At 57.3% G+C, this 27,890-nt stretch overlaps 7 protein-coding genes across 7 annotated transcripts; 3 read left to right on the forward strand and 4 right to left on the reverse strand.

The window, feature by feature from the left end:
• Positions 1–484: 484 nt before the first annotated feature.
• On the reverse strand, positions 485–3,597 carry BXZ73DRAFT_76771 (Adaptor protein complex AP-1 gamma subunit; the record flags this gene model as incomplete). Its single annotated transcript, XM_048022503.1, has 11 exons — positions 485–592; positions 661–1,313; positions 1,374–1,671; positions 1,727–1,942; positions 1,999–2,308; positions 2,368–2,699; positions 2,760–2,933; positions 2,985–3,126; positions 3,176–3,447; positions 3,499–3,527; positions 3,576–3,597. The coding sequence occupies 11 exons, from the start codon at positions 3,595–3,597 to the stop codon at positions 485–487; spliced, it is 2,556 nt and encodes an 851-aa protein (XP_047878972.1).
• A 262-nt stretch (positions 3,598–3,859) lies between these two features.
• BXZ73DRAFT_76772 (uncharacterized protein) lies at positions 3,860–5,879 on the forward strand (the record flags this gene model as incomplete). The annotated part of the gene is made up of 5 exons (XM_048022504.1): positions 3,860–4,262; positions 4,319–4,386; positions 4,439–4,519; positions 4,591–5,790; positions 5,823–5,879. 5 exons carry the CDS (start codon positions 3,860–3,862, stop codon positions 5,877–5,879), a joined length of 1,809 nt encoding a protein of 602 aa, XP_047878973.1.
• Positions 5,880–7,435: 1,556 nt separating this feature from the next.
• Positions 7,436–9,196, reverse strand: BXZ73DRAFT_89451 (pyridoxal phosphate-dependent enzyme beta subunit; the record flags this gene model as incomplete). Its single annotated transcript, XM_048025280.1, has 11 exons — positions 7,436–7,598; positions 7,662–7,975; positions 8,040–8,081; positions 8,102–8,245; positions 8,304–8,365; positions 8,424–8,511; positions 8,576–8,617; positions 8,670–8,701; positions 8,749–8,886; positions 8,950–9,046; positions 9,152–9,196. The coding sequence occupies 11 exons, from the start codon at positions 9,194–9,196 to the stop codon at positions 7,436–7,438; spliced, it is 1,167 nt and encodes a 388-aa protein (XP_047878974.1).
• A 2,581-nt stretch (positions 9,197–11,777) lies between these two features.
• BXZ73DRAFT_45408 (uncharacterized protein) lies at positions 11,778–13,391 on the forward strand (the record flags this gene model as incomplete). Its single annotated transcript, XM_048019509.1, has 1 exon — positions 11,778–13,391. One exon carries the CDS (start codon positions 11,778–11,780, stop codon positions 13,389–13,391), a length of 1,614 nt encoding a protein of 537 aa, XP_047878975.1.
• A 375-nt stretch (positions 13,392–13,766) lies between these two features.
• On the reverse strand, positions 13,767–14,455 carry BXZ73DRAFT_89456 (DOPA-like domain-containing protein; the record flags this gene model as incomplete). Its single annotated transcript, XM_048025281.1, has 4 exons — positions 13,767–13,887; positions 13,953–14,083; positions 14,144–14,223; positions 14,281–14,455. 4 exons carry the CDS (start codon positions 14,453–14,455, stop codon positions 13,767–13,769), a joined length of 507 nt encoding a protein of 168 aa, XP_047878976.1.
• A 1,217-nt stretch (positions 14,456–15,672) lies between these two features.
• On the forward strand, positions 15,673–19,202 carry BXZ73DRAFT_89457 (small nuclear ribonucleoprotein; the record flags this gene model as incomplete). Its single annotated transcript, XM_048025282.1, has 8 exons — positions 15,673–16,755; positions 16,779–17,711; positions 17,750–18,184; positions 18,217–18,223; positions 18,279–18,385; positions 18,486–18,600; positions 18,656–19,122; positions 19,149–19,202. The coding sequence occupies 8 exons, from the start codon at positions 15,673–15,675 to the stop codon at positions 19,200–19,202; spliced, it is 3,201 nt and encodes a 1,066-aa protein (XP_047878977.1).
• A 320-nt stretch (positions 19,203–19,522) lies between these two features.
• BXZ73DRAFT_76777 (uncharacterized protein) lies at positions 19,523–27,405 on the reverse strand (the record flags this gene model as incomplete). The annotated part of the gene is made up of 23 exons (XM_048022505.1): positions 19,523–19,540; positions 19,594–19,691; positions 19,833–19,992; positions 20,047–20,448; positions 20,613–21,072; positions 21,176–21,337; positions 21,390–21,758; positions 21,788–21,975; positions 22,010–22,033; positions 22,268–22,357; positions 22,415–22,455; positions 22,512–23,731; positions 23,809–24,441; positions 24,490–24,673; positions 24,723–24,796; positions 24,852–24,929; positions 25,229–25,249; positions 25,325–25,454; positions 25,509–25,543; positions 25,933–26,106; positions 26,147–26,254; positions 26,283–26,421; positions 26,913–27,405. The coding sequence occupies 23 exons, from the start codon at positions 27,403–27,405 to the stop codon at positions 19,523–19,525; spliced, it is 5,301 nt and encodes a 1,766-aa protein (XP_047878978.1).
• Between the last annotated feature and the right edge of the window lie 485 nt (positions 27,406–27,890).

Here is a 27,890-nt window from a genome sequence, read left to right on the forward strand (position 1 = left end):
CACACAATTCTTATGATGTAAATTTGGAATTTACCTAATACAGACTTGTCGGAGATCGGAAAAACATGATGGGCGGAGGGTTGCTATAATTGAACGTGAACACGGAGAACACAATAAGCCGCAGGGCCTGGCCGAAGGCGACTAATTGCACATGAGTCACTTATTGGTTCTCCAGAAATGAACAGAGCGAGCGCACGCGCACTGGGGATACCTCCCGCATCGCATCCCCTCTTCTCCGGGCTTGCCTCTTATCGGTACAGGGTCGTCCCCCTTGTGTCATCGATCTAAGAGCGAAAGACCGTATCATGACATTCCGAAAAGCTTTACAGCGCCAGGTTACACGTACGTACTTAGAGAGCGCACACAAGCGAATGTGAGTTGCTACATCGCGCCCGACGACAGTGGGGAGGATAACATCCCAACGCGACGGACCCCGTATGCACCTCCGCTTCCCACACCCAGAAATCTCGACCCCCGCACCCACTCACGTGCCCCCGGTGAGTCCGGGCGGGAAGCTGTTGAAATCGACCGTGTCCTGCACTGTGCGCCCGCCAACGGTGAACGCGATCCGGAGCCGGAGCCGGATCGCCGCCTATACACATCGTCAGCCCTGCACGCAAAAAACGAAAGAAACTAAAATAAAATAAACGAGGGACGCACCCCAACGGGCGCGAGCACGCGCATCTCCTGCGTCTCCATCTTGCCCGGCACGACCTCCGCGCTCGAGATCGGCGCCATCTGCAGCTGCTGCGTCTTCGTCACCGCCGCCTGGAAGTTCAGGCCCGATATCGGCGCCATCCCCGTCGCTAGGAAGCTCGCGACGACGCGAACGAGGCCCGGCCGCGTCGGCGACGTCTGCGGCACGAGCGTCACCTTCAGCTCGTTCTGGTCGTACGCGATGTATCCCGCTGGGGCCACCGGCACGGGCGAGGGCGCGGCGGGCGTCGCCGCCGCTGCCGCGAACACGGAGCCCATCCCGCCCATTCCTGCCATTGCTGACATCCCGGCGGGCGGGGGAGGAGAGGCTGCGGCGGCGGGCGCAGGGGACCCGGACGGGTTGGGGGAGTCGAAGAGGCCGAGGATGTCCTTCGCGATGTCGCGCTGCGTGGGCGGCGCTGGGGGCGCGGGCGAGCCGGCGGCGGCGGGTGCAGGGGATGCGTCCGCCCCGCCGAAGAGCGAGGCAAGCAGGTCCTGGGTGCTGTTCGCGACTGCGGGCGCGCCGTTCGCTGCTGGTGTGGTGTCCTCGCCGAGGAGGTCGATCATCGTTGCGTCCTGGCCGGACTGTACGGAGCCAACTGGCTTCTTCTCGCTGCCTGTTGAGATATTCCGAGTGTCAGAGGGAGGAGAGAAAGAAACAGAGAAATAGGGCGCACCGTAGCCGTAGACGGTCTGCTTGACCTCCGGTGGCGGCATGCGCTCGAGCACGCCCTCGCGGACTTGGCTGAGGTTGAACAGGCTCGCAAACTCGACTGCACGCTGTTGGATTTCGAGCTCGAGGCTCGTCGTGTACGACAGAAGGAGGTTCTGTATTCGCTCCTGCTGCATGGCGCCCGTCGTTGGCCGTGAGGACATCTTCGTGAGCGCTGTAAGGACGAATTGGCGGGTGAGGTAATTAGCGTATGGTGAGTCGAGGGTCGAGATCAGAAGGTCGATCAGTTCATGATCAGTGATCTGCAAATTGACAAATTAGAAAAGTTGCAAATGACAGAGAATGTACCGCACCCACCGACTTGGGGGTCTCTTCGTCCACAAGGCCGCCTTCGAGGATGATCTCACTGTACTCGCCGACAAGCCAGGTCGCCGCCAAAGTCAGAGACTCTTGCGAGATGTCTGAGTGAAGCGAGGTGTACAGTTTCGAGGTGGTGTATGCTTGCAGTTCGGGTGTATGCGCGACGAGTCTGATAAAGCCGGACAAGATCTCCTCCCTGACGAAGTTCCCAGCCTATGGAGGGTACGTCAGAAACACGAGTAAGGTTGAAGGGTAGGCCGTGAACATACTAGCTTAAGTACGCGCAGCACGGTGTCTATATGCCACCGTTTGTTTGGAGCGAAGCGTTCTGCAGCCAGGCAGATCTGAGTAGTCATACCGAGCTTGAACTCGTCGTCCGCCACCTCAAGGAAGGCCAACAGCTCCCGGATGAGGATCCGGACGTTCTGTTCGTTGATGAGCGCATATGAAAGCTCAAGAGCGCGTCGCCGGATAGAAATATCGCCATCGCGAAGACAGTCGAGAATGATGTTGCGATGCCGTTGGACGGCGTTGGTGTCGATAGCAACAACCTTGTTGAGGGTGTTCAGAGCAACATACCTGCGCGTCATCACGGTCAGTGATCTTGCACTAGAGCCGTGTAAAGGGAGTGCACTGACCGGATGTTGTTGTCCCTGTTGCTCAAGAATTTACCGAGGATGTTGATCGCCATAACCCGCAGACCACTATCCGCCTCAATCTCCAGAACGGTCATGACGGTCTCATAGAGGATAGAGTTACCGACGTTCTTGGTGGAATCCGTGTTCGTGGCTACTTGAGCGAGGATGTCGTTCATCGTTTCGCTCGCCTTGGGATCATTGCGACCCAGGAAGCGCATAAGACGAAGGATCTTGGTCTGGAGGAAGGGATCCGTGATGCCTGAGACATCATGTTCCGGACTGTAGCCTGTTGTAACAAGGGCTTTGAGGTGTCGTACGAGCATAGGGACGGCCTGGGCGGAGGATGAGGCGTGAAGGAGGGAGTGTGCACACGATCAATCCGGGATACGCACATTACGGAACTCCTCCAAGCAGTTCGGGTCAATCTCACACATCTCCGTCACCAGTGTAATCGCGGTGAGCAATACACCGTGATTGCGGTCCGCGAGAAGGTTCTTGGCTTTTGTGACGAAGTGATCGGCAAGTTCTGGTACTTTGCGGACAACCCTCAGCGCGCATAGAGCGGCCTGGAGGAGAGGGTAAGAAAAGATGTGATGTGAATGAACGGGAAAGCGCACCTTCTTTCTGATATATGTGTTACTTGACCCAAGCAACTTCTCAATCTCATTGGCCAAGTCTCGCGACATCTCCTCCGATGCAATGTCCGCAAACGTGCATAGAGCCAGACCAACGGCATACATGTTGGCATGGTTCATGTCGCTGAGAGTGGATGAGCAGGACAAATAGCAGATATTAGAGGAAGATGTACTTCTTGAGCGAGTTCGTGACTAGGGTCAATACCTCCTGCTTCTCGTCCAAGAGCAACATAATCCCGAGGTACCCTAACCGTTTGTCTCCAAAGCGAGGGCTGGCTACGAGCTTGAGACATTCCATCTGACCGAAGTGGGCCTCGGAGCCGAGCATGTGGATGTAGAGGAGCTTGGCGACATTGTTGTGTCTTGCGTATGAGTCCTCTTCGCGGAAGGATGCCCGAATGGCCGCCGACTCCTGCTTGATGAGGGCGCGCTCGTCTGCGACAGTCTACTTGGATGAGTACTGGGTTGAAGCAGTGTGCGCCACGAGCGGACAGACCTTGCACGCGCGAATGCCCTTGATCAGAGCTGAAAAACGTGTGAGCGGGTATACGAGTCTGGGCGGGCATGACGTACCTTTCAGATTATGGTACACCATCGGCAGGGAAGCGGGGAGGACGAGGATGTGCGCGCGGTCGACACAGGTCTGACACCCGCGCGCGCCTCGCTCACACAGGCAAGCAACGTGACGGCTCAATTATTTCCGGCACAGATAAGATCTTTCGCTAGCGGCCGCTTTTGGCTGTGGGCAGCCTTATTGCTGACATAAGCGGCCTCATTCCGCCACAGCTGAGCGTGTCTTACAACTTGTCTCTTCCCGCGTCGCCTCTCCTCCGCCTTCCCTCCTGTCCCTCCCCGGCATGGCCTCTCGCAAGTCGAGGGCTAACTCCTCGGCCTCCGACGCGTCAAACACGGCAAATATGTCGCGCACGCTCAGCAGTCTCGGGATCACCCTCGAGCAATTCCAAGCAAAGCAAGCAGAGCTCATGAAGGGCCTCCTCCAGAACGAACCGTTCTCTCCCCAGCCCGCAAACGCGTGTGCTCTCGCGTCTTTTGACCTTTCGAGTCATGCGGGACCTTCAAGCTCCCGTTCCCGCTCCAGTTCGCTGTCCAGTTCAACGTCTTCACGCGCGCACTCCCCCGCATGCCCTCGCACCCCCATGCGATCCGCTCAAGAGACCAGTCGGTTTCCCTTTCCGCCGCGCGACCAGATGGAAGCAATCATAGAGAGGAGGAATAGGGCTCGGGAGGAGGGAAAGAAAGGTCTGTTTCGTGTCAAGTGCATGGAGGTGGTCAAGTGCTTATATCCCATACGCCAGCTGGACGTGAGATGACCGCCGCTTCATCTGGTCCTGGTGGAGAGGAATATACTCCTAGGGCTGCCGTGGTGCGGGATATGTTGTTCACCATAGCACTCGACTGATCGCGTCGTGGCATAGCTTCCTCCGGGTACACCGCATCACTACCGGCATTACTCGGAGCGCGTGGTGAGCTCCGCTTCCTCTTCCAAACAGACACCAGTACGTGTGCGATTTCAGTGGCTCCTGCTCTTGTAGCTCGCCGAATTTATTCCATATCGTGTGTACTACAGGACCCCAAGCGCGTTCCCGAAACACCGTCCCGAAAGAAGGGCAAAACGGCATTCAAGATGCCTCCTCCCCGTGCCTCTATTCTACAGACCCCTTCTGGCAGAATTTATGGGTCTTCTGTCCCTGCCACGCCTCGCTCTAGTCCTCCACCTGAAATCAATCTGGTTTCGTCTCCGGGACCCATGCGGCAAGATCCTCCTAAAGAAGAACAGCTCCCTTTTATGCTGCCTCCTGGTCCATATTCCACCATCAAGCCCGACATAGGATATGCTGCCATTATTGGACGTGCTATCCTGGCCTCTCCGGGACATGCCTTGGCATTGCAGGATATCTATGAGTACATCACGACCGTCTTCCCACATTACAAGCGTGGTGAGACGACATGGATGAACTCGGTCCGGCATGCCCTAAGTACGATGGCGGTCTTCCGTAAAGTGACGCGAGGTCGCGCCGAAGGGAAGAGTCTCTGGGCAATTCATGACTGCGACTTGCCTTGTTTCGAAGGAGGTGGATTCAAGAAGACGCTCTGTGCTGATATGGTTGCTGCTGCCGCCATGTCGAAGGGACCGAAGAAACGAGTTGCGACCGATTCCGGAGGCAACCCCCGGAGCAAGAAGAAGAAGGTTGTCGCCGAGCCTCCCCCAATGACCATGCCAACTCCGATGCTCCCGCCCCTCTTCCCCCACTTCGCCCCCTCCAATCCTCATCACCAGCCTTACTACTCGAGTGCGTTCTTGCCGCAACAGCCACAGCTCCCAGTAGAGGCGATCTTCCCTCCTCTTCCGCCTTCGTCGAACCTGTACCGCGCGGCCCCTTTGGTTTCGTCGAATCCGTTGCCCGAAGATCCTTCGTCGGATTGTGAATTGATCCCCGAGCCGTCTACAGATCCAGGGACAGATACTGAAGTGGAAGATCTCCTGTATCCATCATCTCCCATCCAGCGTCCTCCCTCGTCGTCCTCCGTTCCTGACCTCGAGCCTGTATCGACTCTCAGTTCCTCATCAAGCCCTGCACCTTCTTCACATCCAAGCCTAGGCGATGGCACCTCTCGCGGTGTATCTCCTGCGGCTGCGAGCTGTCCAATTCCAGCGTTTTCGAACTTGGACGATAGCGATTTCTTCGACGATCTATTCAAGGATGATTCGGTTGCTAATCAAGTTATGCTGGCTTCGGAGAAACCTCGACCTTCTCAACTGGACTCGGTGAGTGACTTTGGAAAAAACTCTCTTTCTAGCTCGCTCACAAAATGCTGTCAGCTACACATGCCTCCACCAACATCCCCATCCCCTAGACGCAAACCGAAGAGCCGCACAGCGCACACCGCTGGTTTTCCAGGCCGATAGCACCTCTTCCCATTTCTGATGTGCAGGTGGCCTTACGCATCGCCGAGCAAGCTACCCGCTCCCGCTCAAAACGCTCTCCGCCTCAGAATGGTGTATACAGTACGATGGTATCATCATCGATTGAACGCCCTACCACTCCTACGCGCGGTCACACGACGACTCCCCCCCTCCCTCTACTCCCTCCCGCCTCGATCAACTGGAATCTGAGTTGTTTAACTACTCCCCTCACAAGTCTCCTGCAGGCGACCCCTTCAGTTCTTCTTCCCCCTCCCTCTCAGTGTTCACCCAGCGTGCTCCTCTCCAGGGAGGCGCGGATGACGCCGACCCCTTGTCCCTATTTGTATCACCAGGCGCTCCTCCCCGTACCCCCAAGAAATCCCCCTTCGGAAGTGCGGGCAGGCCTGGATCATCGTACGGCCTACCACGATTCGCATCTCCCATGGGTACTCCCTCACGTCGTGGTCCTCGTGGCAGCAGGGTTCGGGATGAGTTCGATGACGAACTCTCACGGTTCTTCCAGAGCCCCCCAGTACTCTCTTACGAAGGCCTGTTTGCAGGGATGCAAGATATGGGCAGTCCCACTGGTGGCGATCGCTGGTGAACAAACGCTCTAAGCGTCAACGCGTCTGCACTTCATGACTGTCTGGTTTGGTTTGTCTCATTTGCAGTCTTGGTTGTCTCACTCCTACCTGCATCTCTCCACCTGCATCACCACAAGCTCTCTCACACGAGTGATATGTATCCTTCATCTATACCTTCCATCTATCCTTATAGCTCTGTCATCTATATGGCGTAGGAATGATTATCGGCTTCGGCATCCGACCTCACTACACGAGCGTCATCTACCCCACTTACGCCAGCCCTCCCGTCCTGCCTCCGTCGTTCTGCCTAGCCCCCTCATCCTGCTCGACAAACCATTCTCCCCCTACCTCTGCTCTGCCCGCCTCTACTGCTCCCCCATCATTCTTGCATCGTTCGATCGTAATCTGCCATGTTTCTCCCTCTCCCCTTGTCTCCAACTATCCCCTCAGCCTAGTCCCCTCTGTGACACCTCAGACTACGACTGTATCCCGTCCTCCACCATGTTACGCCAGACTGTTTGTTGTCCTCTTCTCACTATGTACTGCTACTTTTCTGTGCTGTCTTACCGGAGATCCGAACGTTAGGACGACTCTGCGTCTGTACCGCCGAGCCGCGCCGTGTACGATTATTGGGATGGTCGCACTCCTGTCGACGTTATTATCCGCATTGTGTCTTGTTGTCTTTTCTGCTGTCCAGCCACAGGTGATCATCTGCTCCGGGCTCGACTTATGCATGGTATCCTTCCACAAACCGACTAGTTGTCTCTGCGACATGTGAGGACCAGCCGGAAGAAGAATGTTGTCGAAACCAGTCATACTCCCGCTGATCGTCGCTCAATGTATAGGAAGGCCAGAAGTAGCGACGCGCAAGTCTATCGAAGTCTACATCTATAAGAGTCACCCAGGAAATCCGTCTCCGTATCCTACACCCCACGCTTATCCGGAGCGCCGTTGGGGAGCTCCATGCCCGTCTGCACCTCGCTTTTCGACGTCTTGAGGACGTCCGCGATGCGCGCCGCAAGCGGCGTGGGCTCGGCCTCCAGCGCCATCTTGAGGAACCACTGTTTGCTCATGTAATTCCGGATGCTTCCCATGTGCACCATCAGCGACACTGCAAGCAAAAACGAGCACGACGTGTGCGGCACTCACCCGTCAGGAAGGAGGACGACAACGTTCGCACCCTTCGTCTGGGCGACACCGCGCCCCGCGTCGCTGTGCAACCAGCGGAGCGCCCCGCTGAGCGCGCTGCCGCTGCTGCCTCCGACGAGGAGGCCCTCGAGGCGCATGATGCGCTTCACGGCGGCGAACGACTCCTCGTCCGTCGTCTTCAGCCACACGTCCACCGTCGCGGGGTCGCGGTCGAGCACGTCCGGGATGAAGTCGTAGCCAATGCCCTCGACGACGTAGGCGTCGCCGGAGCCGGTGGCGTTCAAGTCGTCGGGGTACGCGAGGATGCTGCCTTTCTGTGGGACGGGAGGGTTCAGAGCGGGATACGGGTTGGACTGGACTGGACTGGATTGGACGTACAGGGTCGATGCCAATGACGATGCAGTCTTTGTTGTGCTTCTTCTTCACTGCGCGTGAGAGACCGGTGATTGTGCCCCCGTGCCGGCACCAGCGATGAGCACATCCACCTTCTGAGAAGAGGGATGAGATGACGAGGACGGGGTGGAAGACACAGCCTCGACGATCTCGGGACCGGTGGTATACTCGTGGGCGAGAGGGTTGTTAACCTGGGTTGGTGCACATCAGGATGCCGCAGATGAGCGCAAGGAAAGCCCGTAAACTGACATTTCGGTACTGGTCCAAGATGATACCTCCCGGGATCTCTTGACATAGCCGCTGCGCCACACCTGCAATCGTGGAGGAATTCAGCCACGAGAGGGTGTGCCAGTGCAAAGATAGCGCTACCTATATGCGACTCCGGAGAATCCCAAGCGGCTTCGGTAGGTGTGCGAACGACCTCGGCTCCCAAAGCTCGCAGTGCAGCTTCCTTCTCCTGTGGCAGGCCCGGCGCCCATATGAGCACGCAGGAAGAGGTTAAAGGATGTGTCCATGCTTACGAGCGACATCTTGTTGGGCATAGTGATAATCACAGAGTATCCCTTATCTGTAGTATTCAGCAGCTACACTTGCGAAGTAGGTGGTAGGTTTGACCTTAATCGCACACGCCATAGCCAAACCAATTCCTGAACAGGTATGAGGAAGAGACAGTGCATATCGTTTGTACACATACCGGTGTTCCCAGATGTGGGCTCAATAACAACACTCTGGCCAGGGATTAGCTTGCCCTCCTTCTCCGCCTCCTCGACCATGCGCTTCGCAATGCGGTCCTTGACGGACCCACCCGCAGAAGTATATTCTACCTTCCCCACTGAACGTGCGCAAAAGAAGACTATTCAGACGGGCCATGCTCTCGCCGGATCTAAAAACTTACGGATGTTGCACTGTAGACCCTCCTCCTTTGCAATGCGGTCCAACCTGACCAGAGGGGTATTCCCAATAGCGTCAAGGGCACTGTCGATAACGAGGGGCTGCGCGCCATGTTTGTACACTGCAGGATGGCGGATGTGGACGAGGACAAGAGAGAGAGAGACGAAGGGGAGCCAGACCCGGCAGAAGCTGAAAGGGATGCTTACGTCGCGGACTGGATCCGAGACGCAGCCAAGTCGGGCCAAGTCCATCGCGCGACGCGTCTCACAAACACGTGCGCCCACACCCCGACATTGCCACGTTCAGAGCTCCCTCCTTCTTCTCATGCTATTGCGTCCCACTAAACTCACCCTCTCGTAGTTTGCTTTGCATAGCAGGCATTGAACATGGTCCACCTCAGCAAGAACACCGGAAGATACAGGTGTGTATTTCCTCCGGATTCTGCCACAATGGCGTCAGTCTCGTCGTCCGGAGCGCCATCGGTGCTCAGTTCATCGGGAGAACTGACACCGTTCGAATTCGGATCAGACAGAATATCTGCTTATCGAAGTCGTACCACGCCAGGCGACGGAGCTCCATGAGCGTACTACGGAACCGCCTCCCAACGGTTGTTGTCGGCGACACCCTGTAACGAACTGAACGTCACCAGCTCGGAAGCGCGCTCGCTGGATTCGTTTGAACTCCCCTTTCTAGGGGGAGAAATGCTCACGAGTCATCTCTCAGCTCGGCTGAAGCTCGGGCAGCGTAAATCAGTTCATAGGGCACCGGCCTCCCTAGCGCGATTGTGTAAGAGATCAAGATCTTCGCGAACAAGACCGCCATCACACGACGGCCGCACGCGCAGGCCATAGAAGCAGGTCTGTGCCTGCAGTCTCAACAATACCCCCCGTGCTTCTGTGGCCGAAGCTTGCTGTGTCGACAATGAACTCACCGTTGCCTCCCGCCTCACCTTTGTGCGTTGATGTTGCGAGAAGGTCGCTGCTTGGAGTGGCACCGTGCAGAGAGCGCCGAGCGGGTAGGCTCCGCCTCGCCTCGTCGTCGAGAGGCGCTATAAGTACGGGACGCTTTCGGATATCACTTGCACCGTGCTTCTCCGACGCCCACATTACCACGCAAATCATCCTCGGTGTGCGTACTTCGATGCAATGCTTCCACGTTTCCTGTTGACGTGATCTTCCCGCTCACGTAGGTCTGTTGCACGACGTTGCTGTTCAACACTTCTACGATACCTTCACGACACGCCTCTGACATCATGATGCTGGCGTCCACAAGTACCGGGCGTTACACCTCCCCTCAGTCAGAAAACCTTCCCCCCACACCACAACCACACCCAGACTCACCGCGCAAGCGTGTTTGTGCCCCCTCCACGCGCCATCGTCAACACCTCATTGACAAGTCTGTCTTCAGAACAAGAAAGACGCCTCACTCGTCGTGTACCCATACATTTGCAACTATCCGGGCTGCCTAGGAGGCTCTCAATGAGGCCAGAGCCTCACCGGCACGCAAGCAACTCTCGGAAGCCTCAGGTATACTTTACTGGATGCCGCTTCATGCTGCAGTTTATCATAACTGACCATGTGTCGCACTTAGCAACCCGCGGTACCCTCCACCAAGCATATATTGCGCCTGTGCCCCACAGGTCCATGTCTCACAGGCTTGCCTCCATCACCTCGGAGTCGTAGCGCACCGAAGGCACTACAGCGTCAGGCGTGAACTGGCAGAAGGCTACAACTATACGTGCGAAGACTGCCATGAAAGGTTCAGTCGGAATGCGCAGTTGCAAGCACACTCCAAAGCGCACACACGGCCAGTCAGGTAAATCGCCTTCCCTCATTGCATGGTTGTGGGGCTCTGACTTATATTCCGCCTAAATAAGGGCTCCAGTTCACAAACATCATCGAAACCGCGTCAGGTGCCTATGGTGAAAGCATCCACATCAACGCGACATCCAAGATGACAAAACTCCAGTACTCCGAAGTAACGATGCTACGACGTCCGTGACATAGACGCTCCCGACCCCACGACTTTATTCGCTCTTCTCACCACGATACCAATCAACATCCCATATACCACTTTACACGAACTTATCGTAACCTTCTGTCGCTTTGTATGATTTTGACTTGCCGTGACATGAACGCACGCAACTTCTGGATACTATGTTACTTCGATGACAGGCCCGGGGCAAGCGCCGGCGACTAAAGTCGCACACCATCCGATGCGCACCCACGTGCGGGATCCTCTCTTGGTTTGCGCCTTTCGGTTTCATGGAATCTTCCCCGCCCACTCCTTCATATATGCTTTCCCCTCCTGCCATTTCTGGCTGTCTCAGACGAAGTCCGCAATACCTAGACCATCATGCTACCCACAGGTTGAAGGTCTGCCACTACATCATCGGTCCTTCTATTATAGAGGTCGCACTGCGGCTTCCGAGTCTATGTCGAGCCGCAGCCTTCAAGTTCCTGTACAACTTCGTAGTAGCGCGCGAAACCAGGCCCCCTTACTCCTTAAGTTCGGTCTATGAGTCTCGCCACTTACTTTCGCTGGATGGCTATACAATTTATGGCCTCGTTCTGGCAGTTTGTAGCTCGTTCGACTCGTCGCTTTGCTCCTGTGCAGGCTGTGTGTGTAGGTCTCATCGCTGCGTCGGTATCCACAGACGGTTTGGTGTGGACCCACAGCAGCACAGCCTCGAGCGCCGAGCCGGGAGTGCGAGAGCAGAGCCGCTCTTTCCAAGGTCTGTCTCTGACCGCCACCCAATGCCACCGTGAGTGCTCCCACTTCTTCCGCGCTCTAGGTTACCGAGATTCTGGTTTGCACAGATCCCCCGGTAACATGTCGGGCACACCATCTTCAAGTCGGACCTACGCTCAGGCGCCATTCAATAATCCCGCGGGCCGGGACATCATCCTGCAGTCAAGCGATGGAACCCTTTTCCTCGTACGAAGCGCGATCCTCGCCGAGGCCTCTCCCATATTTGCAGACATGCTAGGGATACCGCAGCCAAACGCCAACGAATCCGAGGCCTCTGACTCGATAGACGGGAAACCGGTCGTCCTGCTAACCGAGGACAGTCAGACGCTAGACCCCTTGCTCCGCCTATGCTACCCAACGCGCGATCCAGAACTCACAGAGCTCTCCGACATACGCTGTGTACTCGGCGCAGCAATCAAATACGAGATGGACGAAGCAGCCGAGCTCATGAAGGACCTCCTCCGCTCCTTCATCGCCACTGAGCCTCTCCGCACTTGGGCGACCGCTTGCCTCCTTCGACTCGAAGACGAAGCCAAGGCCGCCGCGACATCATTGTTGGGAAGGGAGATTCCAGCGGAGGCCCCCGCAGAGTTCAATGACGTCTCAGCCGGAGACTACTACCGCCTCGAGACCTTCCACCGCGCGAGAGGGAACGTTCCCGGCACGTTCACCTTCTGCGAACCCAACCCCACGGACGTCGAGCAAGGCACCGACAAACGCAAGGCGCGCCGGCTCTCTAAGGAGGACGGCGAGCTTGCGTTCCAGGCGCGCCCGTACGCCGACATCATCTGCCGCTCCACGGACGGATACGAGTTCCCCGCGCACCGCATCATCCTCACCATGGCCTCCCACGTCCTCGCCGACTTCGTTGCCGCCGCGTCCGCCGCCGCCACCGCCGCCGCACCAGACCCAAAAACCGGGTTCCTCCCCACCCCGGTGCTAGAAATGGACGCGGAAGGGAGCGCGCTCGGGCCGCTGCTCGAGCTCTGCTACGCGCGCGCACGCACCTCCGTCCCGCACCTCTCCCAGCTCACGCTCGGGCGCACGCTCGCGATGGCCGCCGCCGCGCGCCGCTACGCGCTCGCCGGCGCGCTCGACCTGCTCCGCTTCCAGGCCTTCTGGCACGCGCAGGACGCGCGCCCGCTCGCGGCGTACCTCGGCGCCGCCCGCGCCGGCTTCGCGGACTGGGCCGCGGACGTGCTCTCGCGCCTCCGCGGGGACCTGTACGCGTACGGGTACGTGCCCGAGATGGAGGACACCCCCGCCGCGGTCTACCACCGGCTCATGGTCAACCGGCGCCGGGGCGCCGTCGCCGCGGAGCAGATCACGGGCACGCCCGTCGCGGTCGCGCGCGTGGTGTCGAGCGCGTCGGGCGCGTCGAGTCGGCCGGCGTCGGTCATGGGGATTCCGCGGCCCGCGGCGGGGCCGCAGTACTACGAGGTCGGGGACTCGTGGCTGATCGCGATGTCGCGCCAGCTCGCGGAGAGGCTGGCGCAGTTCTCGAGCGGGCCCGACGGAGGGACTATTTACAGCCTCGATCCGAAGCTGAAGAGCATCCTGGCGCAGTCGCTGGAGAGGAATATTTGGTGCCCAAAGTGCGACCCCAATGCGCGAATCATGCTTGGGATGCGCGAGATGTTCGACAAGTTCGTCGCGGTGATGTACCACCACAACGTAAGTGCTCGATCGAGATGACTGTCGTAGAAGCTGACCTCAGTGCGTGCAGAGAAGCAGCAGGGATCTGAATGTAACACGATGATGGGTAGAACGGATGTGTAGTTGTATTAGAATGGTCAGGGCAGCATGGTATGTAAGCGATCGAACGGAGTCGAACGGAGTCGTAGTACGGCTGTTTATAGTACCTCGGAATATTGAAGCTCAGTGTCTCAGTCCCAGCGCTGCAATTCAAGAAGTCATACGAGTCGGTGCTCTATCTAATTTGCGCAGTGATGTCACAGATACAACGTCCAAACCCGCATCCATTTGCGCGCAGCATAGTGCTATTATCATACAAGAGCGGCCGCGTTTCAAGCCTTTGAGACCAACTGGTCTTTGAGCCTTGCCGGAACCTCAATCCTCAAGATCAAACTTCACTAGTATGTTTGTGTTTAGAGGGAAAGGCTTCCCCATCCACGTCGCGAGCTCTGTGTGATCGGCAAGCGCGTCGTCGGTGTTGGGGTGAACAAGAACGCTATGGACGTTGATGTCAGAAACAGCGACAAACACGAGTGACGACGAAAGCCGCCGCAAACGCACGAGAGCGGACCACGGTTGACAACCAGCCAGGCAAAGAATGTTCCGACTTGGTGGGGGTTAAACACGTTGACTTCGAACATAGGGACCGGGTGAGGGCCAACGGGCTTGTCCCAAAATTTATAGACACGGAACTAGTACAGTGGTGACAATGATCAAATTTGATTCTAGCATGCCGTATCTGAGAAGCTTACCTCTGGGAACTCCCTTCGGATGCGCTCATGAAGCTCCCGGGCGTACTTTACTTGGTCTGGAGCAGTGCCGATGTGGTAAACTGGAATGCGATAAGCCTAGGCCGGCAGTGAAACTCCAGCGAACTCCGGAGGCTCACTATGAAAGTCGAAACCGTTGTTCGAGGAATCAATAGGCTTGGGAAATATGTCGTAGGCCTCCGAACGTGGCGCCGATGGGTTGATCAGAGACTTTCCGTCAGCATTGAAGCCGGTGGGTAGAGGCTCCTGCCAGTTTTCGTAACCGAGGAGCGGTGACTTGTACTGAGGCACCATGGCAGATGTGGGTGTAGTCGGGATGAGTTTGGGTGAGGGTAGAACACTGCTCTTACTCTTATAAAGGTCCGTGACTGTTGCGCGATCGACTTCACACGTCCAGCTCTGTCCTCTGTGCTCACTGCTCAGTCAGGTACGCGTCATAGTGCTGACTCATCAATTAGCCCTTGCATTCTCGAGCGGACTGTGCGGCATCCAGGAAAACATCCAACGGGACATCTATTACAGACGTCAACCTCGGGATGAGTCATACATCGCCATGGCATGAAATTGTGTCCCTCGGAAGCACTCCATTAGACGGCTTAGGAATCAACTGAGGGAACGAGAATGACTGTGGCAGCTGGAGGATGCACAGTACTTACTATGTTGGCATGATGTGTCGCCTGGAGTACCAGAAATGTGCTAGGGATGCCGTTAGGATCCGGACATGCTGGGTGTCCCATGCCGTTGTGACACTTGCTTCATGTCAGAGATATTCGGCGAGCTGCAATTGCAGTTCTACAGAATCAGCCGAGCGCGCCACACGGGCCACCGCTGCACGTTGTGCAGCATTGCTGAATCTTTCTACGTATTGCCTGCGCCCATGCGGATACAAATACACGTGACCGTAAATGTTGGTGGTTGAAGGGACATTCAGCGACCGTTTGCTCGTTGTCGTGGGTTCTTCGTAGCCATGCTCTCTCGCCTGAGTTCCTGTATGACAGCCTACAGAGAACTAGTGAGCTAGTGATGCAGATTAGACGAGTGTCTCATACCGCCAAAGCCTCGGGATTGACGCCACTCTCAATCAGACCCACACATGTCGCAAGCGTTTCCTTGTCAAGACCTGTATTTAGCAGCTGAGAGATATCGAACAGTGCTGAAGGAACCATTAGAGTGCAGACATTTGCTGAGAAGATGATACACATACTGTTCAATGTTTCCTCTGCGGACGTGATACGGTCTGTTTCCCGCGAAGACATCTCTACTTTTACCAAACGCAGCGCTTGAGAAGCTTGTTTGTTTGCTGAGTCGGTGAAGAAGCGGAGCTGGAGCTGCTGCTGCGGCGCCGCCGCACTGCCGTGGGTCGGAGATAATCGGAGCTGTAACACTCAGTGTGTGGAGTTGAGGGAGTCCAAATGTGCGCACGGAGCGGTGGCGCGTTACTCGGCGCTCACTTGGACAACAACACCCACCTCCACCTCCCTCTCCCCATCCTTGCGCTCTTTTCATCCACCATGTCAGAACCAAGACTCGTCGACTCCTTCACCGCGCCAAAGGAGATCCTGCAGGAGTTCGCGGACATGGCCGAAGAAGAGGACATCGACCCGTTCGCAGAGACGGCCTCCAACCGGCAAATCGCGTCCCGCCAGTCTGCCTACCAGAACCGCAAATTCAACCGCCAGGCGCATGAAAGTGCGGACGCCTTCAAGGCTGCAGAGAATGGTGAAGAGATCGAGGGAGGGTACAAGGACGCGATGAGGTTGCAGCGGCTGGAAAAGGAGGAGGAGCGGGTGCGCAGGGCGATCGACGACAAGGAGAAGCAGGCGCGAGAGGAGGGCCAGTCGAAGATGGACCTGGATAGGACGCCCCCTCGCGCCGAGCTCGAGGCGGCAGAGAAGGAGCTGGCAGCGATGCACGGGGCAAAGCGCAAGAGGAAGACCGAGCCGGAGGAGAACAAGGAAAACCGGGTGACTAAGGGTGAGTGGTCCCAAGAGGCTCTCGAGGGCGCTGCGCCAAAGAAGCGGCGTTCTAGATGGGATGCGACCCCCGCCGACGTCGCCGCGGAGACCCCCAGTGCGAAGAAGTCACGTTGGGACCAGGCCCCCGCTGCCGCCCCCGAAGTACCCATGATGCCCATTATCATGAACGCTCCCGGTCTCATGCAAGAGGACAAGCACAATCGCTACCTCTCCGACGAGGAGCTCGACGCCATCCTCCCCTCCTCGGGGTACACCATCGTTACTCCTCCGCCAGGATATGCACCTCTCATGAGGCCGCCCAAGTTGTCAGCACCTTCGTCCACGGAGATAGGAGGCTTCCAGATACAGGAAAGCTCGGATGCAGCTGCAGCGGCCGCGGCCGCGGGACTTGCGCCTGAGCTACCGACCGACATCCCGGGCGTCGGCAACCTAGCTTTCTTCAAGGCGGAAGACGCCCAGTACTTTGCGAAGATCCTCAAGGAGGAGGACGAGACTGAGCTTACGGTGGATGAGATGAAGGAGCGCAAAATCATGCGTCTGTTGCTCAAAATCAAGAACGGAACACCTCCCGTTCGCAAAACGGCCCTTCGACAAATCACAGACAAGGCCGGGACTTCGGTGCTGGCCCACTCTTCGACAAGATCCTCCCGCTACTCATGGAGCGCACTCTCGAGGACCAGGAGCGTCATCTTCTCGTGAAAGTCATCGACCGCGTCTTGTACAAACTCGACGATCTTGTTCGCCCGTACGTGCACAAGATTCTGGTCGTCATTGAGCCTCTGCTCATTGACGAAGACTACTACGCTCGCGTTGAAGGTCGTGAGATCATCTCCAACCTGTCCAAGGCCGCCGGTCTCGCCCACATGATCTCTACCATGCGTCCCGACATCGATCACGCCGACGAGTACGTGCGTAACACTACCGCTCGAGCCTTCTCTGTTGTCGCGTCGGCCCTCGGAATCCCTTCCCTCCTCCCCTTCTTGAAGGCTGTCTGTCGTAGCAAGAAGTCCTGGCAAGCTCGTCACACTGGTATCCGTATCGTCCAGCAAATCGCGATTATGATGGGTTGCGCGGTCCTCCCTCATCTACGTAACCTTGTCGACTGCATCGCTCACGGCCTGCAGGATGAGCAGACAAAGGTCCGCACGATGACCGCTTTGGCTCTTGCTGCATTGGCGGAGGCCGCGGCGCCTTACGGAATCGAGTCGTTCGACAACGTTCTCAAGCCCCTCTGGGTCGGTATCCGTCTCCACCGCGGCAAGAGTCTGGCGGCCTTCCTCAAGGCCATCGGTTTTATTCTGCCTCTCATGGACCCGGAGTACGTCTCGTACTACATCAAGGAGGTCACCATCATCCTCATTCGCGAGTTCCAAACTTCGGACGAGGAGATGAAGAAGATCGTTCTGAAGGTCGTGCAGCAGTGCGCAGCCACGGAAGGTGTCACCCCGCAGTACATCAAGCAGGACATCCTTCCTGACTTCTTCAAGGCGTTCTGGGTGCGCCGCATGGCACTTGACCGCCGGAACTACCGCCAGGTTGTCGAGACTACTGTCGAGCTCGCTCAGAAGTCGGGTGTGCCGAGATCGTCGGACGTATCGTGAACGACCTGAAGGACGAGGCGGAGCCGTACAGGAAGATGGTCATGGAGACGATCACCAAGGTTGTCGCCTCCCTCGGTGCCTCCGACATTGACGAACGTCTCGAGGTTCGCCTCGTCGACGGCATTATCTACGCCTTCCAGGAGCAGACTACGGAGGACCAGGTCATGCTCGACGGTTTCGGGACGGTCGTCAACGCGCTCGGCATTCGTGTCAAGCCCTACCTCACGCAGATCGTCTCCACCATTCTTTGGCGTCTCAACAACAAGAGCGCGAAGGTCCGTCAGCAAGCCGCGGATCTAACTACCCGTCTCGCTGTCGTCATCAAGCAGTGCGGTGAAGACCAGCTTCTCAGCAAGCTCGGTCTTGTGCTCTTTGAGCAGCTCGGTGAAGAGTACCCCGATACTCTCGGTAGTATCATCGCCGCGGAGGGTGCTATCGCGAACGTTGTGGCATGACGCAGATGAACCCGCCAGTCAAGGATCTATGTGAGTGGCCATTTTATCCGGGTTGTTCCGATTTCATGTGCTGACCGGTTCGCAGTGCCGCGCATGACACCTATCTTGCGTAACAGACACGAAAAAGTGCAGGAAGCCACAATCAACTTGATTGGTCGCATCGCCGATCGCGGTGCCGAGTTTGTCCCGCCCGTGAATGGATGCGTATTTGCTTTGAACTTCTCGACCTCTTGAAGGCGCACAAGAAGGGTATTCGTCGTGCGGCGGTCAACTCTTTGGCTACATCGCGAAGAGCTTGGGTCCCCAGGACGTCCTCCAGGTGCTGCTCACGAACTTGCGCGTCCAGGAACGTCAAAGTCGTGTCTGCAGTACTGTAGCCATTGCCATCGTTGCGGAGACTTGTGGACGTGAGTACTCCCCTCGCTGTCGTTTTTTGACTTCGTGACTGACGTTCATCCACAGCCTTCACATGTATCCCCGCCATCCTCAACGAGTACCGCACCGCCGAGCTCAACGTCCGCACGGGCTGTCTAAAGGCCCTTTCCTTCGTCTTCGAGTACGTCGGCCCACAGTCCGCGTACTATGCCGACTCCGTCGTCACCATGCTCGAGGACGCCCTTACGGATCGCGACCTCGTCCACCGGCAGACCGCGAGCACGATCGTCAAGCACCTCGCGCTCGGCGTCGCCGGCCTCGGCTGTGAGGACTCAATGCTCCACCTGATGAACCTCGTCTGGCCCAACTGCTTCGAGACGTCCCCGCACGTCATCGGCGCTGTCATGGAGGCCGTCGAGGCGATGCGCGTTACACTCGGGCCAGGGGTGCTTCTCTCATACGTCCTCCAGGGCCTTTTCCACCCCGCGCGCAAGGTGCGCGAGGTGTACTGGCGTGTGTACAACTCGCTCTACCTCGGCGCGTCGGACGCGCTCGTGCCGTTCTTCCCGACCTCGGGGAGCTCAGCGAGGGCCAGAATGTGTACGACCGCCACCCGCTGCAGATGTTTGTTTGAGCCATTGTTTTGCGCGTTTTTGTACAGTAGAAGTTGTCGGGTTCCGTTGTATCGTACTCTACTACCTACCTATACTATGGAATAGGTCCAATGCTTTCACCTTGTTTGCGGCACTGCAACAAGTGGATATAAATAAACACAGGACTGGCGTGGTGAGCCCCGTAACGATGCAAAATACGAGTTCTTCACTGCGCAAGGTGCTGTGAAGACAAGAGAATGCATTGTATAGGGCTACAGTGTTATGAATTCAATATGCGAAATCCTGTATATAATAAAGTAGGAGGTAGTGTTGCGATTCGACGATGCATGCAAAAGAGAATCTATGCTTCGACTTCAACCTGAACTTCAACTGGAAGTGCCGCCCCGTATCCACGACTTCAGCGGCTCCCACCGCTTCCGTCGCGCCAGTAGTCTGCGGCGGGGCTTCCTTCTCGGGCTCTAGATTGCGCAGACGCATCTCCACAAGGAACTCCTGGTCGCGGATGGCTGCTGCCACGTCGTGGACACGCGCGAGAGCGCGTACATGAGATGGGCAAGGCCCACGGCTGAGAAAATGCTAGGGTAGATGTGCATGACTGGACGAGCAGAGCTGTTAGCAACCTCCATGACGTCAAGAGTGCAAGTACTCACAAAGGAGGTTCTCGTCCACCGGCAGGTGCAGTAATCGCGTGACACCCCAGACAAGAGCAGCGGGGAAGAGGATCATGGCCAGAAGCCCTGTGGCGAGGGGCCTGAATACCTGCACCGTGGCTGCGAAGGGGTCCATGTGCATGAACCCGAGACGGTGTATCTGTCGGCGTCTGATCAGTATAAGCTGATTCAGAAGCAAGATGTTGCAGCTCACCCGTTCTATGCCGTACACAATGCCGTCCGCGGGCCGGCGCTGCGTGTTCAGCACGCGCAACATGATCTTCGCGTACATGACACCCAGCGCCCACATGTCTACGAGCCGGATGCGCGGCTCCACGTTCGGGTGTGCAGTGTGGCGAATGGGATGGACGATGTAGAGTTCGATGACAATGCCGAGGAGAGTGGGCAGGACGATTCCGAGCGTGGTGATCATGTACGCGGCCTGCGAGAGCCAGAGCAGCCCGCGCTTCACGGCGAAGAACGTCCAGTCCCCGCGTTCCTCGTCCTCGACCCAACGCCGCTGCCGGCGCTTGTCGAACCGTTCGACCGCGCCGCCGAAGAGGTAGCAGCCCCAAAGGAGGTAGAAGCCAACAACGAACGAGTAGCCGTCGTGCACCTCGCGCGTCATGAAGAGACCGAAGAAAGCGCGACCAAGCAGGATCGGCGCAGCGAGAACGGAGGCGAGGAGGAAGAAGCCTAGAACCCATATGCAGAGGAGGAAGATGGCGACGCGGTAACGAACATAGGAGGGACGTAAGTGACTGTATAGTCTTTCTTGACCTGCCGCTTGTTCTTCTGTGCCTCTCGGTTCTGAGCGTCGATGAGCTTCCTGGCTTCTTCGTCCACAGGTGTGCCGTCTTCAAGGACCTCGACAGTCGCGGGAGAGTCCTTCACAAGGGCAACGTTGTCGTTGTTCGGGACACGGAGGAAGGAGCCGTCCATCGTGTGCTCGACTTCAGCCAAAGCGTTCTGGTCGACGAGGAAACGCCAGTTCCACTCTTTCGGCGTAAACTCCTCGAGAGGGTACCGGCCCCCGAACATGTACGACGACAGCCTGAGACGAGAGGCGAGGTACCTCCAAACGCCCGTACCGAATTTCCGCAACGTAGCACGAGGGTGGAATTCGTCCATGGTGTATGGGAGCACGAGTTGAAGCATGATCAGGTCCACGGGGACTTCCGAGAGTGGTTCGCTACACAGTTTGTGAGCGCTAGCCCCAAGTGCGATGCGTAGAAGAATACTAGACATACCGAATATTCCACCGGAATGGCATGATGGTATCGCTGAACAAACGGAAAATCCCCGAGACCGTCCCCACTCCACTGGCCACAACGATAGCGTACATAACTGCGCTGAAGAGGAGCTTGCGTATTTGAACGAAAGTGGGCCGCTCCAGAATATCGCGAATAGGATGGAAGTTCTGGTCTTGAGGGTCCTTGATGAACCACATCGCCCCAGGGCGCATGATGGTCCTACAGCCAGACAGGAGTACAGCAAACTGGTACCTGCAAGTAAATCAGCGCCAAGGTCGAATCAAGTCGTTTGGAGACGGCTTACATGAACATCGTGCCCACGACCCAGTGGTAGAAGACCGCGGTTACTGGAGCGTACACAAGGAACGCTGCTCTCATCCCAAAGCTCCCCTGAGGAAACAGCCACACGGTGCAAATATCCAGCATGACCCCGCATCCCAGAGGGAACGTGACGAGCTCGATGATGATGAACGTCGCGACCTTGACGACGAGTAGTTGTTGGCGAACGGCATGGCGAACGGCCCTGCCTGCGCTGCGCATGCTGCCAACGGTAAGGATGTTGAGGTAGATGGCGAGGAGCAGGCCGACGACGGCGTAACCGAGAAGAACCGCAAACATTTTGTCGTTGGGCGTGTCTCCAGTTGCGAGGCTGATCCACGCCTCCTTACTTTCGCTCGACCATTCGCGGACATGTTTGCCAACGGGTGAAAATATGGCTCGGCGTAGCGCATGACGGTGGTGTCTTCCTCCAGCAGACGGTACAGAGAGGATGACGTAGACTGGACCTCGGATACAGCTGCTGAGGCTGCTGGCGTTGGGGCGATCTGATCCATGACTTTGGATGCGAAGATGGAAGTGCGGTTGTACTGCAAGCAACGCGCCGTCAATGACTACAGCCAGCGGTAATTCGTAGCATCTACTTACTATCGAGCTGGAAAACTCAGCGAGCTGATCAGCGCGGTCCGGTCCCACAGTACTGACAACACCTCGGATGGCCCATCGGATGAGGCTTTCGCTGGCGAATTGGAGGAAGGGAAGGAGAACGTTGTCCACGAGAGGATCCGTGACGAGACGTATCAGTTGGAGAGGGAAGTGTACGACTTCCACGGCACGCCGAGGGTTCAACTTTCACCGTTCTTATGAGCTCGCAAGCACAGAGGCATCGCGAATGCTGCGACTCACCGACAAAAGGGCAGTTGATTTTCCGATGGTGAAGGGCAGCCATATACCTAGGCCAATGGTGGCGTCGAGGATGATGGTCATCAGGATTGCCTGGTTCAATACAAAGTCAGGGTAGAAAAGGTAAGGAGGCCGTGTAAAGAAACTCACGTTCTGTAGAACGCTGACCAAAGGTCCGCGCAGACCGATGGCTATACACATCATGAGCCTCAACGACTCCAACGCATCGACTTGTGGCTGAACTCACCTTCAAGAGCGCCATCCATGTCGTCCTCCACATTCACCTCTTGGTCAAAATCTTCTTGAGGCCCAACCTCAGCGAACGGCTGGTCAAACTGCACCCGAGGCCCTCTCCGCTCCCGCCTGCCATTCCCACCCTCGCCACCGTCCGGTCCGTTCACGTTCTGCAACGCCGCAATGTCGTCGATCCAGAACACGCCCTCTTGCGGCGCTGGTCTGTCCGGCTGTTGAGCTTGACCCACTTCCGGAGCATCCGCGACCGCCTCCTCCTCGTGCACGACCTCCTCGTCCATCCATTCCCCTTCGTCCAGCTCGTCGTCGGCCATGTCCCCCTGCACTTCATCGAGAATGTGCACCGCCTCCCCGTCGTCCCCCACCTCCGCGAAGTCCATATCTCCATCTTGCCAATGTTGCGAATCCTCATCGTCATCTTCGTCATCCTCCGCCTCCTCCTCCGCCTCCTCCGGATCGCGGAAATAGTGACGGTGCTCCTCCTCATCGAAGTACTCCTGCTCGGCCCCGTCGGCGTCATCGTGGACGAAGTAGCCCTGCGGTTCCGCCCCGAGCTCCTCCGGAGCGCGGTACGTAGCAAGACTGGGCGACTCCATGGGCGTGGAGCCACGAACATTCTGCAGAGACGTTACGGCAGGATCCGAGGGACGTGGGGGAGAAGGTGGGAGTGTGACTGCAGGAAGGGGAGGGCGTCGCAGGCCAGAGGGAGAGACCGCCGCTGGTTCCTCAGGCGGCTTCGTTCCGATAGCGAACTGCTGTGTCCATGGCGGTGGCTCCATGGCGACAGGAGTGAGTACACCATCTTCTGGCGGGCTCGAGAAACGCTCTGGGGATGTTGACGAACTGTGCGTTCTGCTGGAGGAGGCGGGAGAGACAGGGTGTGGCGGGCCGGCCGGGACTGAAGTGGAAGTGGTAGCCCGCGGCACGATCGCGAACGGTAGAGCTTCGATGGGGGGCTCATCTGGAGGGTCGGCAGACCTAGAACGACCGATTGATGAATACTTGGCAGGCGGGGACGGATACGCGGGACCGTTGGCTCTGAAGGTGAACTCTGTGACAGGGATGTCGTTCGCTCTGTCCGAGGCGAAGTGCATTGGGTCGCGCATCTTCTCCCAGTCCTCCAGTCTCGCCTTGGCCGACACCGCACGCGGTTTGTGGTTCCCCATGCCTCGGTCACTGGAGCCTTCCCTGAGCTGCACCTTCCGCGGCTTCCAACTATTGAGTCTGACGTGAGAAGCCGGCGGGTCCCTCGGATACGATTGCAGCTTGGCCAGTATCTCTTGATCAGAAACAGGAGGGGGGCTTTCTCCTTGCCTTTATTCGAATGCGGCAGGTTCGCTATTGATCCGTCGTCGGATCCTGGGCGAGACTCCCTGGTCCGCGGCTTCTTGACGCGGGAAGGGCCCGCGGTGGGTTGCACTGGATCCTGGATTTCGCGGTCGCGACGAAGCTGCGCGCGATGATTTGCGTCTGGAACCATCGGAGGGGGCGAGGGGGGCCGCGGCATCCGCGGCGCTTCGAGGTGATGTGCCGCAGGCTGGCGAATGACGGGCGGGGGAGCTGCTGCTGGGGGTGCTTCGGGTGCTGCAGCGTCGAACTGGGCATCCCTTTCGTCGAAGATACCGGGGCGCGCGTTCTGGTTGATCCATTCGCGCAGGAGAAAGACCGCTACGCACGTGAGCACGATGAAGGACGCGATGACCTGCCCCGAGAAGATGTCGGAGGAGATGGACCGGTAGAGAGGGTGGGCAAATAAGGAACTTGCGACGGGCTCCTGCGCTGCAACAAGCTGCTCCAAGGACACGGCTTCAGTAGAATTCGCAGTACCGTTGGTGGTAGTGTTAGCAGTTGTATTCGCGACCACTGGGCGGCCGTAGAAGTCTGTGATGGGTTCTGGTTGTGGCAACGCACTGATCCACCATGCACTACAGAAACGTAAGGCAGAGTCGAAAGTGTCCTTTGAAGCGACTCACATCATATTGCCCAGCGCGAAGTACGTCCTCCACGTCCAGATCGTCGCGTAGGGGAGCGCTGCAAGCCATACGGTCGCAACAAGAGCGGTGCGTAGGATGAAGAGGACTGCGGAGGCTACTTGACGGGGTACTTCGCGCAAAATGAGGTATATGGGGAGCCGTTCCGGCATGTTCTCCGAGTACACTACGGTATGGTTGGACGGACGGACGCAAAGCCACGGCGAACCACTCACCCTTCGTGAACGAGTACGGGTACTTGCACACATCGCACGTCTTCTTCCGGCTGTGAGTGAGCCATTCTTTCAAGCTGACATAAGAAATGAGGCGAGACGCGTACAAAGCGAGAATCCAGCGGTGCTCACCAGTCTTGATGAATATATCGAATTGTCCCCGAGCACTTGCAAGGGTGGAACAAAGGCTGGTCAGGTTCTGCGGGAGCGCTGCATATTCGGCAAGTGTCTGGGGAACTGTGTGTAAGCCGCGAGGCTCTACGCATCAAAACGACTAGAAACGCGCCTGGCTCTTCCTGCATAGACCGTGGTTCGTAGTCTGGATATTTCAGTGGGCGCGAGGTGGCAAGATGGGGTGGAATGGGGGGCAAGGTGGTGGGGGTACTGGTGGCGTCAGATGCGTGTGCAGCGTCTCCGGTCCATGTATGCGCCCCGCAGCCACCATCCCGCTTACGGCATTGATCTCGTTCACTTTCCCTTTCCCGCATGCGCCCACTCCTTCAACTCACCTTTCTCCACCGATACAATCACTTCAAAGTAACAGCAGCCAATCGATCCATGTCCGCAACAACGGCAACCGCAAAGAGAGTGTTTCCCCATTGTACAAATCCTCGGAGATGCCGCACAGGACAAACTGGCGTTCTTCCATGTTTTGGAGAGACTCAAGGTTGGCCACTGGTGCTACGTAAACGGTCTGCGTAATGTCTAACATGGGGCGTGAAGACGCAGAGCGGACTGGATGGGTAGATCACAACGTATGTATTGTGAAGATGCGTCTGCTCTGCTCACACAACTTCGTCCAGTAGGTCCCGGGACCCGAAAGGCTTGTACATACACTCCAGTAGCTAAATGCGCGACCTCAATTTTTGCAATGGCACGCAGCATATCGACCACATGTATCGCATGGCTATCCTTGCGATGTGCACCTCAGACGCCGCCCTCGACGTCTCAAAGTGAGTCTTGGGACATCGGCAAAGAGGGCGAACTTGACGTCGGCGTAGATGCGTCATGATGGCACTTGTGCACGATCTGGCCGAAGCCAAGGTTCGGTCGCGTTCTAGGCGCATGCATATGAAGGGTGAATCTCACAATTCCCGTAGTTGGAGACATCTCTCCACGAGAAGGCATACCGAAAGCAGAGAAGCGAGGGCTGGAGGCTGTGAGTGAAGTTCCACTCATGTGCTCCAGGACCGAATCGAACTTCACAAATTACTAGGAGGCCATGCACAATTTCGTCATGAGATGCTGCATGATAGCCCCGCGGCTCAGCGTATCATGACCCTCTGGGAAGAATACGAGGCCCAAGAAACCAAAGAGGCCCAGTTCGTCAAAGATCTCGATAGGTTTGAGATGGCTTCCCAAGGTGATACGGCCGACACCATATTGCCTACAGATGAGCTGAGATTCTACAGCCTCAGAATACGAACGGAATCATGACATGGAAAATCTTCAGCCGTTCTTCGACAGCAGTCTTCCGTTCCTCAGACACCCTGAGGTCAAGGAGTGGGGAAAGGTACTTGAACAGGAACGGGAAACTGCTCGTACCGTGTCGAAACCGTCTACTTGAGATAGAATGATGGAACCTCTTTCTCAATTTTGTCCGTTGACAGCTTCGTGTATTTGCCAAAGAATTTTAAAACATGTTCACGACCCGCGTTGAAACGTGAGGGCTCGTCTGTACTGGATGCGAACTTGGAGTGTTCTAAATACATAGACCCACAAGCTTCTTCGCAGGCTATTGGGGACACAACGGAACACGACACTCAACCCCACCATCCTCGAATCCAGCCCATCCAATGAGGCCCGGTTCTTTGGGCTCGTTAGTTATTAGGAAGACTCCTTGAAGACCATCAGGGCTCGCAAATTGTGCCAATGACTCTCCAGAGGCAAAGTCATGAGAACAAGGTTTCATTGGTGCCGTCGGTTGGCATATGACCGCTGTCAGTGTCGTTGAGAAGGATGATATTAAAACGAGAACTCCCTGGATATCTTGGGGTTCGTTCAGCACGTAGAGGGTATCTTTTTCTAAACAGAAAGATAAACTATGCAAGGGTACGCAGCTCGAGCACTGTTCGCGGACGTGACCTCGAGGTCATGGGTGAGCGCATAGGACATGCGGCCAGTCACCGTCTTGGTGGCACCCCCACTCCTCCCATCTCTCCCGCCTCCTCAATCCCCGTCGTGGTCACGTACCCTCTCCGATGGTACAGCAGCGGTCGCACGTCCCCCCGCCCTCCCCACCCGTCCGCTCGACGCGCACAACCTCCGCCACGAATAGCTCGGACGCGACGCCTTCGCCCTCCCACGTCCCCCGTGCGTTCCCCGACCCCTCGAGCGCAGCGACATCGTGCAGCGGCCACGGCGGCGCAACGAGGCGGCACGAGAGCGCACCAAGAGAGCCGGCGAGGACGGGCAGCCCGTCGAGCGTGTGGTCGTATGGGACACCCTCGAACGGGCGGGGGTATGCATCGGCGCGCGCGAAGCGGGTCGCGAGCGCAGCTTGCGAGGCCGCGAGGATGTTGACGACCATGTGTGCGGCGGGTAGGGGTCTTGACGTTCGCAAGTAGTGGGAGAGGTAGCGGATAGAGAGAATTTGGAGGGACGAGAGGGCGTACGCGGAGGTGAGCGCGGCGGCCATGCGCGACGGTATCCGGAGCGAGAACGCGATGAGCGGGAGAGGGTCCATCGCGACCGAGCTGAACGAGGAGAGGGTCGCGCCGTGAAAGAGTGGTGCGTCCGGCAGCTTTCTGTCGAGCTGCTTGAGGGGTCCATGAGTGCGGTGACGACGGCGACGGGCTGCGCGGTGTCGCGGAGGAGGGCGCGGAGGTCGTCACGGACGGCGAGGGAGTTTGCAGTGGTGGAGAAGAGGCGCACGCGTTTGCACGCGTGTCTCCGCCGGGCGTTGAGAACGGTCTGTAGTTGTCGAAACATCCTGGTACGGGAACGGAGGCCTGGAGACCCAGGAGTAATCGCAGTCGGCCAACTTCGGAGAGAACGTCGTCGCCCTATGAGGCCAGTCTTGCTAAGAACGCACTTGGAGGCCGTTCTCTAGTTTCAAATGGTTCGCCTCGAAGTAGATCGTGTGGAGCCAGAGAAGGACGAGAGGGAAAAGGTTGTATAAGCGCCAGGATCGGGGAATGGTGGTAGACGCCAAGAGCCGTTCGCACATCT

Source organism: Epithele typhae (assembly GCF_022376455.1).
Source record: "Epithele typhae strain CBS 203.58 chromosome Unknown BXZ73scaffold_17, whole genome shotgun sequence".
Classification (NCBI taxonomy): domain Eukaryota; kingdom Fungi; phylum Basidiomycota; class Agaricomycetes; order Polyporales; family Epitheliaceae; genus Epithele; species Epithele typhae.